Raw genomic sequence first — 18928 nt, 5'->3', positions numbered from 1 at the left:
ATACAATATACAATATATAATATACAATATTATATAATATACAATTATATAATATACAATATACAATTATAACATACAATTTATATTATCTATATAAATATATTTACTATGAACTCATGCTAGATAACAATTGGGGTTTTTTTTGTTATTAGACTTTGGAACGATCGCCCGGACTTACCTAAAGTACCGGGAAGATAAGGGCAGCTGGTGACATGATTGAAATTTTGCGATTGCATGTCTTCTTGGTCAGTCTCTCTGTGATAGAAATAGTTGAAGTTGGACACGATGACGGGCACGGGCAGTGCGATTGTGAGCACACCGGCAATCGCACAAAGCGAACCGACAATTTTTCCCCACACTCCCACCGGTCTGAAACACACATTTGAATATAAATAATATGTCAGGTTTTTTCCAATTTCTGTTTTTTGTTTTTGCTGTAGTAGTGGTAAGCGACAACTTTTTTGATAAAAAACAAAAAGCGAAAACGCAACTCTACAATAGTAACGCTATCCACGTTTGGTTAAAGATAAAACCGATCTAGATTTACACATGCTGTGAATATAAATGATTAGTTTGTTTTTTTTTTTTTTTTATCGTAAATTGTTTTTTTTTGTCTTTTTAAACACACACAAACTCAACGGGAAATGTATATATTTTTTTTTACTTTACAAAACTCGATTATTGATTTTAATTCAGAAGCACAAACACGGTTGTTGTAAAATATATAATACATTTTTTATTTTAACAAACAAACCAAAATTATTTTGGAAAAAAAAATACACACATAAACTCGGCCAAGCATTGGAAAAAAAAATATTATTGTTATTTCTTTGTCGTTAAAAACGTGCAGTTTAGGCGTAGAAAAATTACTAAAAAAAAAACATTAATCGCTATTTCTTTGTAACATTTCTAAAGTAGATAATATTAAAACGTTCATCTTTGACAACACAACATGCAGTTTAAAACTACTCAACGACTAAAATCTACCAAACGAAACCAACACGGCTAACAACAAAACACATATATATATTAAATATAATAAATAGTTATTGTTGTTAATGCTATATGTGTATGGTGACTATGTGTTAGTAAAATTGTTACATCTATAACGTCTGTCTAGGCAAAACATGTTGAAAACCACACACACATGTATAGTATAAGTACTCTAAACTTCCTCCGGACGATAGGTTTACATGATATTGTACCTAAGTACTATATTATGTTATTGTGAGACAAGGTCGATATGGACAACATGACGATACAGTATTGCACTAATTGTGGGATCTCTAACCGGGTGTAGGTCCTTCGATCGACGGCTAAATACTAGAATAATATTAGGTGTACTCAGAATTGTGCAATAATCGTCACATTTGTTCAAATGAAAATTAATTGAGGTTGGTAAACGAATCGCTTGTTCGTAAAAAGGGACAAAGTCACAAGTTTCACTAAAAAATTACTATTTAGGTTATAGTTTGTACAACAAAAGGGACAAGTCAACGCTCTAAAGCCTTTAAAATATCGTTTATTTATGAAGTCTAATAAAAATATTATAGTATTTACAATAAGACTTGAGTTATAATTTAAAAAAATGTCAACAATAAAGTTCTTTGAAATTAATTTTTTTTTCGGCATTATTTGGCAAATAAACCAATATCGATTCGTTGAAACGCTATTCGTTACAGTTCTACAATTTTATTGTTTTTAAATATATATTATTAAGTAGGACAGCGAATAAGTGCACCAGCTGCGAGTGGCGAAAACAATGTGAAAAATAAGTACTTAAAAATCTGAAAAAAAAGAAATATCAAATATTTCTAATACAAAGAGAAAGAGCTTTAGCATTTTCACCATTTCAGTTTTAAATGTTAATAGCGCTCTGAAAAAAAAAACAAATTTGTTTAATACTGTCTAATGTTGTAAAATAATAAAAGCTCAAGTCAATCACCTTGTATATATATTTTTTCTATTAATTTATGTTAGAACAATATGGGTATTTGCACAACTCTGGGTGTTTGTAGGTATCTGTTAATGGGAATATTAGGAAAATCCACTCTTAATAGTTTGTTTCTAATGATCACAAATCGGAGAACCGCTAACGGTGGCCTATTCTGCACCTTAAATAGCTAATTCTACTGGAGCGTACAGTGACAAGACGACTATAATAGTAACGTTCATTATGAGCTACACGTTAACTGGTTTGTATGTTGACCAGAAAAAAAATCCTAATAAAAATTAAAAAAAATAAACTATAGTAATATAGGTATTGCTCGAAATAAGATACTGATATATTATCATTTGAAATACTTCAAATACCTCTAAACGCATACCTATAACAATCTATTTAAATATAGTATAATATAATAGTACTATTTTAGATAATATTATGTATCAACCCAAACGTGATCGATGTACCAAGTATAATAATAAAAAAAAAGAGAGAGTAAAAGTTTAATACGAGTGTAAAAAAATGTTTAAAAAATTGCTTGTAAAGATAATAATAATAATATTGTAAGTAGTTAACTAAATATTATAATATTTTGTAATAATCTACTGCGGTTAGAAATTATTAGTGATAATATTAGTAGCTTATAAAATATAATAATAATAAAATAACTGTTGTTAATGGCAAGCTACATAATATATTATGTGTACTATGTTAAAATTAAAAAATAAATATCAAAATAATAACGTTAGACTGATAGTAATATATAAGTACGAAATGAAAAATATATATATATATATATAATATACCAAGTACAACGATTAGTAATCTAATGCGATATTAATTATTTTTTCGATACTTTCATGTAGACTGCGCTAAATAATATTATATGCAAATAACTAGTTACATATACACAGTGTGTGTTCGAGTCGATTATTAAAAAAACAGCAAATATTCTTGTACAAGCACACTTAATTGAAAACAAGTATTTTGGAAATGACAAAAAAATACCTTTTTTTTTTATTACAATTTTGAAAGGTTCGCCCGGGTCCAGAATAATTTTTTTCTCCAATAGATAAATTATTATTATTTTACTTCTATGTTTTCCATTAATCGTAACAAACGCTTTGGTAATGGACTACGTTTAATTTGGAAGAATCAAAGTTATGTTACCAAGAAGAAGAACAGCGTCATATCAATTTGAGAAAGGAAAAATGGAATTTTCAAATGATTATTCCCATTTGCCCTTCTAAATTATAAATTAAGTAATAGTCCCCCTCCCACTACCCCCCCAAAAAAAAAATGTCTTTATGTTATAAATAAGTGAGATTTTCTTTGTAATATTTATAATAAGTGTAATAATTATTGTTTTCGATTAGATGCGATCATACAAAGTATATTTACCGTATCCGATCATATTGCCAACAGACACAGTGTATATAATAGTATTAATATATATTTAAGGAATATTAGTACGGTGAGTAATAAAAAAAAAAAAAAAACCAAATAAAATATATTATCTAGATGGAAAAAAAAATAAATTTTAATAACTGTCTAATTTTGTCTTAATGAAATTGAGTACATCATACGTCATGTCACCATAGCCCACAGTCGTCATGGTAACAACAGCCCACCAGAATGCGTCCGGGATGGACTTGAAGAAGGAACTCTCCGAGCCGGCTTCGGCGAAGTACACCGCGCTCGAGAATAGCACCACACCTGAAATTCATTTGGACGTTGACTCATGTAAATAAACCAATTAACAAACAAACTTAAAAAAAAAATAATAACCAAAAAAAAAAAAAACCCAAATAATAATAAAAATTTATAATAAAATTATATACTGATGTATTGATTATTAGCGACTGGATAAACTGCGTGACAACACTGTTCGTTTGGGATATTTATGGCCGAGGGATTTTCATTAGGTCTTGTGCGCTTCAGAAACGGCCATCTCGAGCACCAAAAAAAAATATATATATATATAAAAAAAATCAACCATCTCTCACAAACGTACGTCTCTTGTGTAATTTTTCCCCGTCTAGTTCTGACAACATGTTTCATCATCTCTGTGTGTGTGTGTCGGTCGGTCTGTCTGTCTAAGTCAGTGTAAGTTAGCTTGTCTTGTCTGTATAGACCTTGTCTGTCTGTCTGTCTGGCTTAAAAGTATGTAAGTCTACTTGTAAGTCTGTGTAAATTAATGTACGTGCGATGCTGGCCGGTCGCAATTAGTTACCTCATGTCACCGTATCCGACTGTCGTCATGGTGACCACAGCCCACCAGAACGCGTCCGGGATGGACTTGAAAAACGACTGATCGGAACCCGCCTCGGCGAAGTACACAGTGCTCGAGAACAGCACCACTCCTGGAAAACAATACGCTCAGGCAACCGTGTCCGGTAATGTGCAGTGTATAGAGTAGAGTAGAGAGTAGTTATCCGACCCCGAAAAAAAGAACCCCGCACACATAAATACAAAAAACCAGCAAAAATTTGTTTCAGACAACAAAAAAAAAAAAAATGCTCGCGCTTCGACCACCGCGCGGCTATCCTATCCGGTGGTAAAAATGTTTACTCCGTCCAGCGAGAGAACGGCACTGTGCGCAGAAACGCACCACTCTAGTCTGCGCAGGCGCATACCGGCGGAACGCGTTTTGGTTTCTGCGCAAGTAGCGTTCTCTCGCCGGACAGAGTGCCGCTCTGTTCATCTTTCATTGACAACTAGACTGTCGCAACATTTGACCCCCTCCCCATTTTTTTTACTACTTTCAAGTACCAAATCGGTCATATGCCAATAAAGTATGGACAATAGCGCTCAGTTACATTGCCCTTCGAATTGTCACTGTATATAAGCCACTGTATACCGTCGAGCCAATCTTGTTTTTTCTTCAGCTTCAAAGGCCTGTCTAGTCGTGTCTCGCTGCACCAACCACTTCCTTCCGCCTCATTGTACTCATTCCACTACTAATATTGTTAGGTCTACTAACTAAGGATCTCTTCCCTCGTGCTTTCCAATCATAACCAGCTCGATCTTTTGCTCCAGAATTACCCCAGTTATGTTCGCGTCTCCAACGGACATGCCAACCACCGTGTAATTCATAATCTAAAAGCACTCAATTGGGGACCATCCGATGTCTTTGAATCGTCTCTGTCTCCTTAAACGAGGGCGGTCGTCAATCGATGATTCGGTCGGCAGGTTTTTTTTAGCAACGCAGTTATGTAAATGAACTCTCGAGTAGTGCGGGCTTTAAATGGCGGCCAAAAACGGCTACCACGCTAAACGACGACGATGGCCGAAATCGGATTGTTATTGTTATTGTCGCCGTGACCCAGTTTTCGAATTTATTATCGTTGTAAATCGTCGGTCGGTAGGGCGAAAAAAACCCATAACGGCCGTGTTGCAAAAGCCAATGCTTTTGGTGACCACGACATACGTTTTTCTGGGGGGGGGGGGGGGGGTAATCGAAAACACATGTTCACATGACACGTTTTCGGCGGTGGGTTTTTCCACACCTCTCCCCCCATCCCCCGGGCGTAAGGGAGGGAAAGGGGCGGCGGCGTCGGCCGCCGGATCGCTGTGTGTGTGTGTGGAAAGTGTACCGTTTTTCCTCAATGACGTTATTCACAAAACCCCGGGACGGATGACGTCATCCGATCGCTAGTGTATCCATGACGACGACGGGGTCCTTGCACAGCGGCCGCGGCGGCAACAGCGCCGGCGGGGGGGTGTTCGACCAAAGAGCGCGATGGGTATACAGGGTGGTGCGCGCGCGCGCCCGCCTCCTCGTGTAGCCGCCGGGGGTCGGAACCCGATCGAGTGTGTATTATATTATTTGTATTATATTATATTATAATTCCGTCCGTACAACTCTCTCGGTGTATATATTGTAATATAATAACGTTGTGGCGTATAAACGCGTATTGTACAGGTGCGTAAACGGCCCTGCCGAGTGACGTCACCGTGTGTTCACGGTGCTGGCAAATTGATTTGCCTTTGCGCGCCGCCGACCGTGGCCACAATCGTCATTGTTGTTTCCCTCAAAATCACACCAAGCACCAGCGAGCCCCGTTGTTTTCGGTCGGTCTGATTGACAATAATAAATTCCATTCTGGTGTCGTCCCGGTTTGTGAAACCAATCACCAATCAATCACGCGAAACCGTCGTTGTCTGGTGTCGTGCAATCCATAATATATTGTGAATCCTTCGAACGACGACGGTTCTGAGCTGGGATTTATTTTGAAATCATAATAGATTGGATGGACACGCGCCACGTGGGTAACTACTTCTTGTGTAAACGACCAGTGCCACTAAGTCGATATCGCCCGCGCTACCAGAAATCGTACTCGCCACGGTTAATTAGATGGGTTTTATTCAACAAAAGCCTCCGTCAATTGGAAAATTTGAAAAAGTCAAACGTTGTTCGAGCTAAACGCTCGGCCGGTTTAAGGACAAACGGAGAGAACTTTTAATTGAGTAACGCAAACTCGATTTACAGCAAGTGTATATACGGCTGTCGTTAATCTATAAGAAAAACTGCTCGAATACGTTTGCCAAATCAGATACCCGTAATACGTTTCGAATAAAAAAACAGGGTATTTTCGGGGAGAGACATTAGAACGGTAGTTTTTTTTCTTTTATAAAAGTAACAAACAATATTAATTGGAACACGTTGCACAGAAACCCTCCGACAAAAAAAAAAGAGATAAATCGAATTTACAGGAAACCGTTGGAACGTTTGTCTTGTGAAAACAAAATTACAAAAACGTTTCCAGGCACGGCGGACCTAAACGCGGTGTAAAAGGTAGTTTGTTCGGGAGCGAAACATACTCTGGCGACAATGTTTGCAGACTCGCGTGTGGGTTGGACAAATTTGTTAGCTGCGTGGATGGATAAAAAAAAAAAAGAAAAAATACACACACACTCTCCCCCCCAAACGGTAGTGTGTATTGATTACGGAGGCTGTTAGGATCGGGTTTGTTGGCCCCGGGCAAACAACAAGCCGGTGGGGGGGGGGGTGGTTCTATTATATATTTTTATTATATTTACAAACACTTGTAATCCGTGACGGGTAATACACGAGGAGGACGACGCGACGATGTTGTCGTCGTGAAACGCCAGAGCGCCAGATGCTTACCGATAAATAAGAAAAAAATGAGCAATCCCAGTTCCCTCATGGAGGCTTTCAGGGTGCGTCCGAGGATCTGCAACCCCTTGGAATGTCGGGACAGTTTGAATATCCTGAAAACCCTGACGAGCCGGATGACCCGGAGTATGGCCAGCGACATGGCCTGGTTGGTGCTCTTGTCCTGCGGGTTCTGCGGCGCCTTGGGCACGTTCATCAGCGGGTCCTCCTCCTCGGCGATCACCGTGGCCAGCGTGATGAAGTACGGTATGATGGCAATTATGTCGATCGTGTTCATCACGTCCTTGAAGAAGTGCAGCTTGTTGGGGCACGCCAGGAACCGCACGGACAGCTCGAACGTGAACCACACGATGCATATGGTCTCGATCAGGAAGAACGGGTCCGTGATGTCCGGCACCTCGTCCTCCTCGATCTTGGTCCGGTTGGTGGTCGTGTTGAACACCTTGTAGTGCTTGAACTCGGGCAACGTCTCCAAGCAGAATATCACAATCGACAGCAGTATGACGAACACCGATATGATGGCCACCACCCTGGCCGCTTGCGAGCTCTCCGGGTACTCGAACAGCAGCCACACTTTTCGCTGGAACTCCGGCTTTGGCAGTGGTTTCTCTTCTTCTTTGATAAAACCCTCTTCTTCCCTGCAAACAGACGTTTATTAATCAAGTGCATAGCATAATATTGTACATTCAAATATGAAACATGTTGATGAAGTTTAACAACAGCAGTGTAACATGGTTCGTGGAAAAAAAAAATTATGTATGCGTTTACTGACCTACTTAAAACGAACACATAAATATTATTTAAATTTAGGGTCAAACTGAACTCGCTCGAAATCAATAACACACTTAAATAAAACACGCTTGCCAAGTCGGGGTCGGCATGTGGACGTGCCTTCGAGTTAGTATGAATGTTTAGGGAGAAAAATGTGTTTTTTATGATATTATACAACTTTAAAAAACTGTAGTCAATGAACTGTATAAATAAAGTTCTGAAACTCTTCACTAAACTTTTACGTGCAAATATCATGCGAACAAGACACTAAATGACAAAAACCATTAATTCGTTTCAGAGATCTGCGTGGGATGTGTAACTTCTTTCGGAATTTTATTTGTGACGTTAAGAAAGAAAATGAGATGATAAACACAAAAATAAGTATATTTTAAGAACAAACTATTATTATTAGTTTTGATTTATGCAATCTGTTAAAATGTAGAATATGAAGTATTTACAAAGCACAGATTGACAGAGTGAAAAGGTTTCTCAGTGGAGAAACTTCGACAGAATTATTTATATACTCTCTGTCTCGTATAGTTTAAGAAAAAATTGAGAAACTATGTGTTTATAGATGTACCAAAAACTTTTTACAAATTAAAACCGTAGGTATGAGATCTGATCTATCTGTATCATATCTTATATTGAAGCTAAGACAATTAATGCCAATTTTCCTAACTATTAGTGAGTAGTATTTTGTTATTTTTTTTCCTATCCACTACATCTTTATGAAGTTATCCACATTAATTTTTTTTTCATTTAAGTTACCATACTTACATAAAAGTAATATTTCGGATGAAATCAACGATTATCGTTCCAGTACACTTAGTGAAAAAAATCAAAGTCAAACGGTTTGTAAGTAATCATTTTTAATAATATTCTCAGAAAAATGTGCTAGTCGTGGGGTTTTCTGAAGTTGTTTCTTTGAAGTATATAAAATAATTATAAATGCATATTATATTATATTATAAAGTGAAATTCGATAATTTCATTGTAGTAAAATGATGAATTAATGAGAATATATCACGTCGGTAGGTACCACGTCACAAGTGCCACTCCACACGAGTTTGCCACTGCAAAAATTCAATTACCTCTAGAAGAGATCACCGTACACAGCTACTGTAATGGCTCTTAGTGCCCAGAATGTGTCCACGTCAAAGGAATAATAATGCCATGTCGCGTTGAATTAACATAATTAAACTATATGTCTTAGAGGATTGCCGGCAGTCTGTTTTTAACGGTACTTTTTATACCAGACAAATTTGGAACTATTTTTACAACAAAAAAAAAAATTTAAGGGGAACAGAGGAGAGCCCAGGTTCAGGTTTCTATTCAACAACACATTTTTTTTGGGAAGTTAAAAAATATACATCATTTTAACGCCCTGCGCTAGACAACCGGACAAGAGTCTGACACAAACACACGGGTGTAGCTATTTTGCCTGTTCATCGCGCCGGCTTAGTCTACACAAAAGGACAGTGTTATTATTATTTGTTCGACGTCGGCGTCGGCGTTTGATGGATTTATCGTCGGTATATATATATATATATTTTTCGTCCTTCTTATATTGCGTGTGTGTGTGTAATGTGTATACATACATAATATTAATACAACGCCAAAGCCCCGGTGCGACCCCGGTGTAGTAACCCCGGGACACCGGTCTAGTGGTCAAAACACACACAGCGTTTCTTTTTTTTTTTCAGTCTTATATTATGGATTGGGTCTGTCTAAATCCGCGGTGTCGTTTTATTTGTTGTTTTTCTCGGCTGGCAATAACGACGGATTGTCGTGTGCTCCGGCGAATAACATTAATAATAAAACAACTCACAGATAACGCACACACACACACACATTAATGTTTGAGGTGTATATTTTTAGAGGAGGGAACGGAATTTCGTATTGATCGCACACACCACCGTGGTGGTGTTGTCCACCAACCGCTGCCACTAGATAATATAGGCTCATCCTTTGCTGCTTGCACCCACGTAAGCCATTTACATTGTTGCCGTTTTACTCACGGTCCGGCCAAAGGAGCGGCCGGCATATCCCCATCGCCCCGGTTGTGTTAATAGTAATAATATTATTAGCTAGCTTGCTAGCCAGCCAGCTCTCTAGGGTCTAGCGGCGGTGCTGCCCGCGGTTTATGCAAATCGAGCACCGTAGTGCAAAACACCCTTTGTGCGCGGCGGACAAAAAGAAAGAATACAAAATTACTATGTCCTTTTTTATCGATTGCCACCGCGCGGTATACAGGGGATAAGCCGTGGCGCCGGAAGCTGTTCCGTCCGAGTGCGGAAGCGCAACGCCAACGGTGATTTATTTTCCACCAGGCAAGAAAAACAAAAACGGGTTTGTAGCCCATTGGAATTTTATAAATAACGACCACCCTCCTAGTGGTGGCCACGCACTAAGTTTAGGAACATTTTGCCGTCTGGTTCGATCAGCTCATCTATGCTGTTGCTTTGGCAAATAATAATTATTATGTAAATTCTAAGAGTGTGCAAATAACGATGAATCTAATATAAAAAAAAAGTGTGCGAATTCGGAAAACCAATTGAATAATTTATTTTTCGAATAATTCCAATGTTCATGAATAATTCGTTGATTCGGTCGGATGAATAATGAATAATTCTTGTTCTCGAATTGTTGAATAATTTGTGAACAGCTAACCAAATCGCCAGTACAGTCGTTGTATTATTCGGCGCAGTCGTTATTTGCTTGCTCATAATTATTTATCCGTTCAATTATTGAAATAGGCGAGCCTATGTCGACTCGAGAAGGTTTTATTAAAATTTACTTTTGATCAAGCTACAAAATGTAGAAATGAAAAAACCAGAAATTTTCAAAGTCTCTAAACACACATTTAAGTTATTTGGGTTTAGTGGAGTAAATGTAAGCGAATGAGGCTAATGTAAATCATATTATTTAAATAACGTAATAATGGCTATTTTCAATTTTAACTCAATACTTTTAATAATAAGATGTTCAAATTATTAAATAAAACACCAAAATTGTTGGTTCTTCCCAAAAAAAAAAAATGCATTTACATTTACCCCGTTTGCTTACAACTATCCCAAGTTTGTAATCTATTGATAAATTTAGAATAGAATATAAAGGGAAGTGTGTTATAATAAAGGCACTAAAAGTAATTTGTTTTTTATGCATTGTAAGTTTTTTTTTTTTAATTGTTGCACGTTTAGACAAAGCACAGCGAGCGAGAAAAGCTAAAAAAATAAAATTCGAATAAAAGTGAATCGATTGCGAAAGGCCTGAAAATCAATAGCCAAGACGTTTGTTTTTAATTTTTTAGTTTCTAGACTAGTAACAGTGTGTAACTTATTAAAAGAGTATTAACATGTTACACTTTCACACTTAAATGGTACATCATAAAATAATCGTTGAGTTCTCTCTAAACTATATATTATCTAATATCCATCTTATGAATTTTTATTTGTAATCTTTTTTCACTAATCAGTTTAAAGTAAGACACTAATTATTTGTTACCCGTGAAAACGGAGGGGAGATTATTAGCACAATTTTATAGCGAGGGAAGGGGGTTAGTTATACTCAAAAACAAAGCAAGTTTGAGTTAGTCATATCGAATTGGTCATAATTCATAAAGTTCCCACCCGACAAATGTATTCTAAGCTTTTTGGGCAGCTCTTGCTTCAAATCTTAGCGTTTTGAATGTGTCCAGCTTAAATTACACCAATAGGGGTGGGGGGGGGGAAAGACAGGCGTTGAGAAATATAATTGTTAATTATTTGTTCAACCCCATGGTGAATGGATGGAGTGGAGCGTTATTAGTTTGTTTATGAAAAGTATTATTGCTACTACTGTATTGCACACGATCCCGTTTATGATTTATTAATTTTATTCGTGAAAGGGATTAAGTAAAAGGGTAAAAAACATTCAACTAGACTTAAATTAAATTGAAAAATCGGTGTTAATTAATTGAAATAAGTATAGTGCAAAATAATTTTAAAAAATTGTACAGCTGTTAGTTTTTAATCATTCGAATATCCATTAGGTTAGCAATTGACATTATTGTGATTCGTATGGATGTCAATAAACGTTTGTATATGATTTATTTTCTATTAAAAATATTATATTTACTTAGTCATTGTAAACGACAAGCAGACCGAAAATATTATAACTACGTTTTTGACAAGTTTTTTTTTCAAAGTGACAGTTTGATTTTCTATGGAAAGATTAAAATATTTTCTATATGGGGCTTTAGTTTCTGGTATTGAGACAAATTCATATGTTTCATATGTCGTTGACTCCTTGAAGTGTGAAGGAATATATTAAATTTCCCTTCACAAAATTCAATTTTAACACGAGGAATATATTTCAAATTTTCGCACCACCTTGGGCAGGGGTTTTGTCAAGTCGAAAGATTTATATATATATTTGTGGTATACAGTGGGATATGTAAAACGCATAAACGCTTTTGAGGCATGGGGTTACATACGAATGCTGGACGGAATTTCTTGGATGGAAAGGAGGAACAACTTCTCAATTCTGGCCATGTGTAAACAGAGGATCCTAAGATTCTTTGGTCACGTCATAAGAAGGGATGGATCTAGCCTGGAGTTGCTGATGACCGGCAGAAAACCGAGGACTTTGGAAAGAAATTGTTGCCAACGTCAACTGAGGGGTCACCTGACTTCCGTTTTTGGAAGATGGACTTGAGATGAAGTGATATACTTAACGGTAGGTATCCGGATGCAGTGGGAACTCACCTGAATTTGTTGGTGGCCAGCTCGCCGAGTTCGTAGAACTTGATCTCCTCGGAGAACACATCCAGGGGAACGGTGCCCGGCCTCCTTAGCCGGCCGCCGCTCTGGTAGTAGTACAGTATGGCGTCGAACGTGGGTCGATTCCGGTCGAAGAAGTACTCGTTTCGCAGAGGGTCAAAATAGCGCATCCGCCTGCACGGGTCTCCCAGCAGCGTGTCCGGGAACTGGTTTAACGTGCGCAGCTGCGTTTCGAACCTCAGTCCACTTACCTGTGAAAAAGACAAATCAAAATTGAACATATTTAATACATTTTTCAGAAATCTTAACAAAAATGTTTGCTATTGGGCGAGCTGCAGTGTCAACCAGAACGACGAAATTGCGAATAATAGAGCATGGTTGGATTACAAAAGTGTATGATTTTCAGTGGTCAAGATAAATAACTCCATAGTTGAATTTTTCACCGCTAGAGTGCGCTAAGTACACTGGCAATTGCGCTTACATACATTGTTTCAAATAACTTTTACTGCCTGTCCTGAAAAATCTGAGCGCCTCGTATTAAAGCCAAATTTATCTATTGATTTTTATAGCTGATAAGGAGTATATTATGCCATGATATTACAGCTCTATAGATTTGTACTATATGGTCTACTCATAAGCACAAGATAATACAAAGAAGCGCAGATTAAAAATAAAAAAAGATGGCTTGACTTAATCGTCTCGAATATTAAAAACCTTTCTAAAAAATTATTTAATGATTGTTTTCTTAGTCAATCTGGTTACTATTAAAGATGGGATTTTGATTGATAAAGAGGTAGAGATGGAGATGGAGTTGGAGATAACAGTTAAGAAGTACAAGATTGAAAGACATCTTTCGCCAGAAAAAATAAACACTTTTCAACTGCATCCAGAACAGACTAAGCTAAAATTGAAAAGTATGTATCGCAGTTGTGGCGAAGGTATGTCTTAATATTTTATCATACTTAGAATGTTTATTGTTCAGCCATTGAAAAATTGGGACTTATGAAAATCACCGGCAAACTTAGACCATTTTAATTGTTATTAATTTTTCAATTAGATCAATCCGAAGGAAATAACTTTGCGAACAGTCCAACTGTTCGAAAGAATAACACAATAATCGAATTATCGAGTTTTCTACACTAGTTTGTGTTAACGTTTGTTCAAACAACTCGGTTTGTTAGTGCTGTTAAATGCACAACGCGCGCTGCCAGGTGTTCTGCGAGTCTCTGTTTTCGGGCACACTCGCTGATTTACCAGTAACTTAATTATAAGAAAGTTTAGACTCCACGTGTTCGGCAAACTCGGTTTGGAGTCGAGACACGTTGATTAAGATAAAATACACTTAGAGTAGATTTGACGGCAAGGCAAACGCATGTGTCTCTCGACCGTATCTCTCCACCGCCAAATTTTGGATTTTTTTCCAGGAGACTTGCAAAAAATTCCTTAGGCAAATTGCCGGTTTAAGACCACATCGTCTAATAGATTAAGGCCAGACATCTAACGAGTGTAATGATATAATACTTTATATAATATGTATATATATATATATTAACTATACCGTGCCTAAAACTAGTAAGCCTATAGCAAACTGCCATCAGCGCTGACACGCTCATTATACTGCAGTGTTATATAGTATGAAACGATTTTAGAGAATAACCGTTTTGTCATACATTATAATAATAAAGCAATTTTTTCTATATTACAAGAAAAAAGATAAGAAAATTAACTTACAAGCTGGCACGAAGAGTTACGCAAAACTTTTTCATATCATGTCAAATAAAAGGAAAACAAATCTTCTTGAAAAAAGTTTATAATATTTTTACTTCACTCTCAAACGCAACGAAAGTCAGTTGGTTCACGTTGTAATTACTTTCATGATAGTTTAATACGGTTTTTTTTTTTTTTTAAATTTTTATTTCGGTTGTAAATAATAATTAATCGGGCCCATTAGTGTAGGTAACCCGTGTGCAAGTCCTGTTCAAGGCACGCTCGACGTCTCACGGTTGTTATTATCACGCAGCCCGTCGAGGTCAACCGCACACCAAACAAACCTTGTTCGTTCTCAGTAGGTCGAATCAAAAGAGTTAAAAAGAAAAAAAAAATATACGCCCACGTGTCGTTTTATAATAAGAGAGAAGTATTAAGTAATCGTTAAAATGTGAATGTTGAAGCCAAAGTCAATATAGTGACAATATTAGATTGCACTGAGGTACTTTGAAAATTACACATCAACAGCTGTGAAGATTGCATAAAATCAGTGTTGAGCCCAGATGACTAAAAAACGAATCTAGATACAGATAAAGATGACTTAACCTAACCGGTAACATTTGCTAGGTAAGATAAAAGATGAGTAAGGTTTATCTGTATACATTTATCTAGATAATTCCCAACTAGATTTTCGGTTTTGGTTCTTATTGCAATATCTTTTTGATTTGGAGATCACAATTAATATACATTATAAAATGTCAAAGTCAACCGTCCGCAATAATCATTTGTACTTTATTGGTAGAGCATTTCACAAAAAGACTAAAAAATGAGATTTTTAAAAAATATAATAAAAAAAAAACCTCCAATACATCTTGTATTACCTTTTACCGATGAAATTTAATAACGCTATATTCAGAAAACTAGTGACGCACATAACATACTCATTCATCTTGCAATATCAAAAAAAAAAAAAAAAGGGTATAGTATATATTTTTAATAATGTACTGGATCGTTTCCCTTTGTGAAAAAAACAGTATTGACTACTAGTATATACATGGAAGAGTGGTAAACGCTGGATGGAAGTGCAGGTACTAGGAAACCCTTTTAGAATGCATTTTGTCCACAACCCCTTTCAACTAAGACTAATCTGTGTGCATAAAACCTATACCCGGAAGATAAGGACCAATTATTAACAATAGGCCTAAAAAACATATATATATATATCAACAGCGCCACTACCTTTTGGCACTATTGGAAACTCATAAAAATAAATAAAATAAATATAAACACAATGAACTCGATGAATAATTACACGACAAATTAAAAACGGTACTAATACTATTATTAATGTTATTTAATACAATGTATGCGTGTATACCTACTCGGGTTGAAATATATTTCAGTTGTTTATTGGCCAAAAAAACATACTTAAAAAGAATAATAACGTTCAATCTTTTGCACGCACCAACGCACAAGTATATATATATATATATATATATATATATATATATATATATTATTTATATATATATATATTATGCATAATATTTCCCTATATATTATTATAATATTACCGTGTTCGTGCGTAAGGCTAATTTAATAAAACAATATAATATTGTAAAAACGAATAATGCGAAACGAGTCATGTTAATAACGATGTTAGTTGAAAAATCGTTTTGATGGATAGCCATTGTCTAGTGCGCGGGCTGTTCGATTGCCAGTGGAAAGTACAAATTACATTTACACGGTATTACTTGTATTATACAGGGTGCTGGTCTGTCTGACGTAAGACATTCATTTTCAAGTTAATGAATTCACACGCACAAAGGTGCCGGACGGCGATTGTCGCTGACAAAAGGAAATATCGACCACCGCCAATTTTTAGACACCTCTCACTTGTATTGTGAAAGGCAAAAGTCGAGTGCTCTCATGAAACATGCATACGCCGGCACGTACCGTGTAAACACAACACACGTATTCGGTGTTTGGACCATATTATATTTTGCTCCCCATAAAACAGTATACATATCAACAGACAGCATACATATTGCTGTTATAACCAATCTTACGCCAAAGTTACTTTTTATAAGGCCAAAAGTTGAAAAGTTCATATCACTTCCTCCGTGAGAAATTGCGGAAACACCCTAAAAAAGTCAGCCCTATTCCAATTTAATGCCACTTTCAGATAAGTTATAGATTGAGTTATGGACTCAATTCAAAGTTTGTTCGGAGTTTTCTTTAGATACAGCACACGTTACGTACAACACATTATTACAAATCCTTTAACTGACAAAAAAAAAAGAAGGGTAGAACGGTGCCACATGGACTTTTTTGTGAATCAGGAATAATAATAACTGTAAACTGATCGAGAATGGAGAAATCCTTGTTTTATAAACTGGTCGGACACAAGTCTTAGGTAAACCGTGTCTCCGTTGACGGGCAATTGATTCGCGCACAAAGCAGTTGCTGTAAAACGCACTTGTAGTAATTTTCCATTGTTGTCAACATCAGACGACACCTCGGGCAACCCTAAATCAACCCTTCGCCGGCATCCGATATCCATATAAATCAGCATCAGCGTTCACAAAGCTTTTTTTCCAATATCCGTTATGCGCTTGTAAACTTATCCGACATAACACAGCGGGTACAAATTATGTACATACAGGGACAAGACCGTCATTCGCAATACTATACAAATAACACCCCTAAATTAATATATATATATATAATACTGTTTTACAAACAGGTCAGTACTGATGATTTGACCGGAATGCGCGTTATTTATTACTGACATGTTTTGACGGCGTGACTCATTGCTATGGCGACTTAAGCGAAACCCGTTTACAAAAAATTATGCACCATGCACTCAAAGGCGACGATAATGCACACTTACGTTGATTGTGACTCTTTCGCAAAAGTCGTGGTCGTGCGGTATCGGTTCGAATGTTGCACTTCCTGAGCAATGTTGAGGGTGACCGTGTGTGAGGCCTGTGCCAGCACTTGCCCCTGGACCACAGCCGTCTTCGTCTTGGGTACTGAGTTTTGGCAGCGACCTGTTAAAAAAAAAAAAAAATGTCAACAACATTAGTAAACCCTCGGGTCTTAGGCAAGAGCCTAGCACTGGGAATTTGAGGGGAGAGGGAACTGTTAAATTAAAAAAACCAGCACAGCCTCAACCAATGTGTCTCCTCTGCTTAAGTTTCAACCGTTTCAATCTTTTCTCAAATGGCACACTATAAAGAACTACTACTCACTCCTTCTTATCGCCCCCCCCCCCCCCAATATGTCTACGTCGAACTCAATCGGCATAAATTACATACAAAAAAAAAAAACCGGTAACCGAGCCGGGTCAAAGAGGATAGTAACAAAGGATCCTCGGACCTAATTTCGGTTACCACGGTAACTGCCATGGCCAGACTAGACGGGGCGACGACAAATCCCATAAGGACTTGGACGAAAACACATTTGTACTTGTTCGAATAGGCGATCGCACAAATGTGATTTAAGTAATAAGACCAATGCAACTCGTATGATTTTTGCCTCTACCCATTTGTCAACGTTCCACAGGGTGATCCGTCTGAATAGTAAAAAAAAAGTCAAAGTGAGCTTGTTTTAAAATAAATATTCGAGTTCCCGTGTCTTTGGCCTGATCTATTAATAACACATTAGTGTGGGCACCCGTAGACTTTATAAAAGTTATAATTAACTAGACCCGATATTGATAGTGCATGTTGTGTATGTAGATAACACACGGTGCAATGACAACCGGAGTGCTGTTTTAGATCAACGTCCTTGATGGCTCGTTTGATGTTTATAACTATACATTTGCTCTACATTATAATATCACTATATCTTTCGTCGTAACAAACGGATCATCTTATTAACCGTTTATTTTTATACTTAATCTGTGACGGTCAGGATAGTGGCAAAAGAAATCATTTGAAATGCAAAATACATTGTCTTTAAAAGACAAAAATTCTATCTGGAAAATTGTTATTCTTTAAGATTTCGAGTATTTTCAGTGGCAAAACATATTAATTAAAAATACTCTTGTAAAAGTGAGAAGAAAAAAACAAAAATAAATAAAAGTAATTTATGAACATAAGTTACTTAATGGAGTGTTCGAAAACTTTTGAAATTAAATATTATCTTTTTAAGTTTACCCGTTTTAAAATATATATTAAATAATAAACATTCTTTAAAAAAAAAAAATAACATTAAACTTAATGACGCGTTAGTAAAATATATTATCAACATTTAAAGGTGAACAAAATAAAAATGTCTTTAATGTATTTTTATACATAAATTATGTTTATTTTGTTTTTATATCTTCTAAAATAAAATATATTAAAAAATCTTGGACACGTCAAAATACTGCCCGAACAAGACCTTGTCTGCTATGATACTCTTTTGGTTTTCATCAGTAACGATTTTCGACCTGACAACAGCATAACCTAACCAACAACCTATAACCTATGATCAGCCTATTCGTATGATATACAAACGCATTCATAATAACGAACAGAAACGATCAATCCGAAAAAAATTGATCAACATATATTTTCAAACCGAATTTACTGTTATAAATTACTACTTATTTTATCC

At 36.4% G+C, this 18928-nt stretch overlaps 1 protein-coding gene across 14 annotated transcripts in view; it reads right to left on the bottom strand.

The window, feature by feature from the left end:
- Positions 1-18928, bottom strand: part of LOC126834942 (potassium voltage-gated channel protein Shaker) — a 107071-nt gene that overhangs the window by 4368 nt on the left and 83775 nt on the right. For 5 of the 14 annotated variants that reach the window (XM_050567181.1, XM_050567180.1, XM_050567184.1 and 2 more), the window contains 7 exons: positions 17217-17376; positions 12602-12867; positions 7077-7723; positions 4179-4308; positions 3787-3896; positions 3532-3661; positions 179-369 (listed from right to left, as the gene is read on the bottom strand). In XM_050567181.1, coding sequence (XP_050423138.1) covers positions 179-369; positions 3532-3661; positions 3787-3896; positions 4179-4308; positions 7077-7723; positions 12602-12867; positions 17217-17376 — 1634 coding nt within the window. Of the gene's footprint in view, positions 1-178; positions 370-600; positions 2223-3493; positions 3662-3786; positions 3897-3943; positions 4102-4178; positions 4309-7076; positions 7724-12601; positions 12868-17216; positions 17377-18928 lie in introns of those variants that run through there. The other 9 variants (XM_050567187.1, XM_050567190.1, XM_050567186.1 and 6 more) reach the window with 7 other exon arrangements.

This window comes from Adelges cooleyi, unplaced genomic scaffold (assembly GCF_023614345.1).
Source record: "Adelges cooleyi isolate 19-005CV unplaced genomic scaffold, UGA_ACOO_1.1 ACOO_flye_CR_arks_rails_tigmint_CR_PRNA_21, whole genome shotgun sequence".
Lineage (NCBI taxonomy): Eukaryota > Metazoa > Arthropoda > Insecta > Hemiptera > Adelgidae > Adelges > Adelges cooleyi.
Note: the sequence above shows the minus strand (reverse complement) of the source record. Positions and strands in the feature narration are given on the sequence as shown.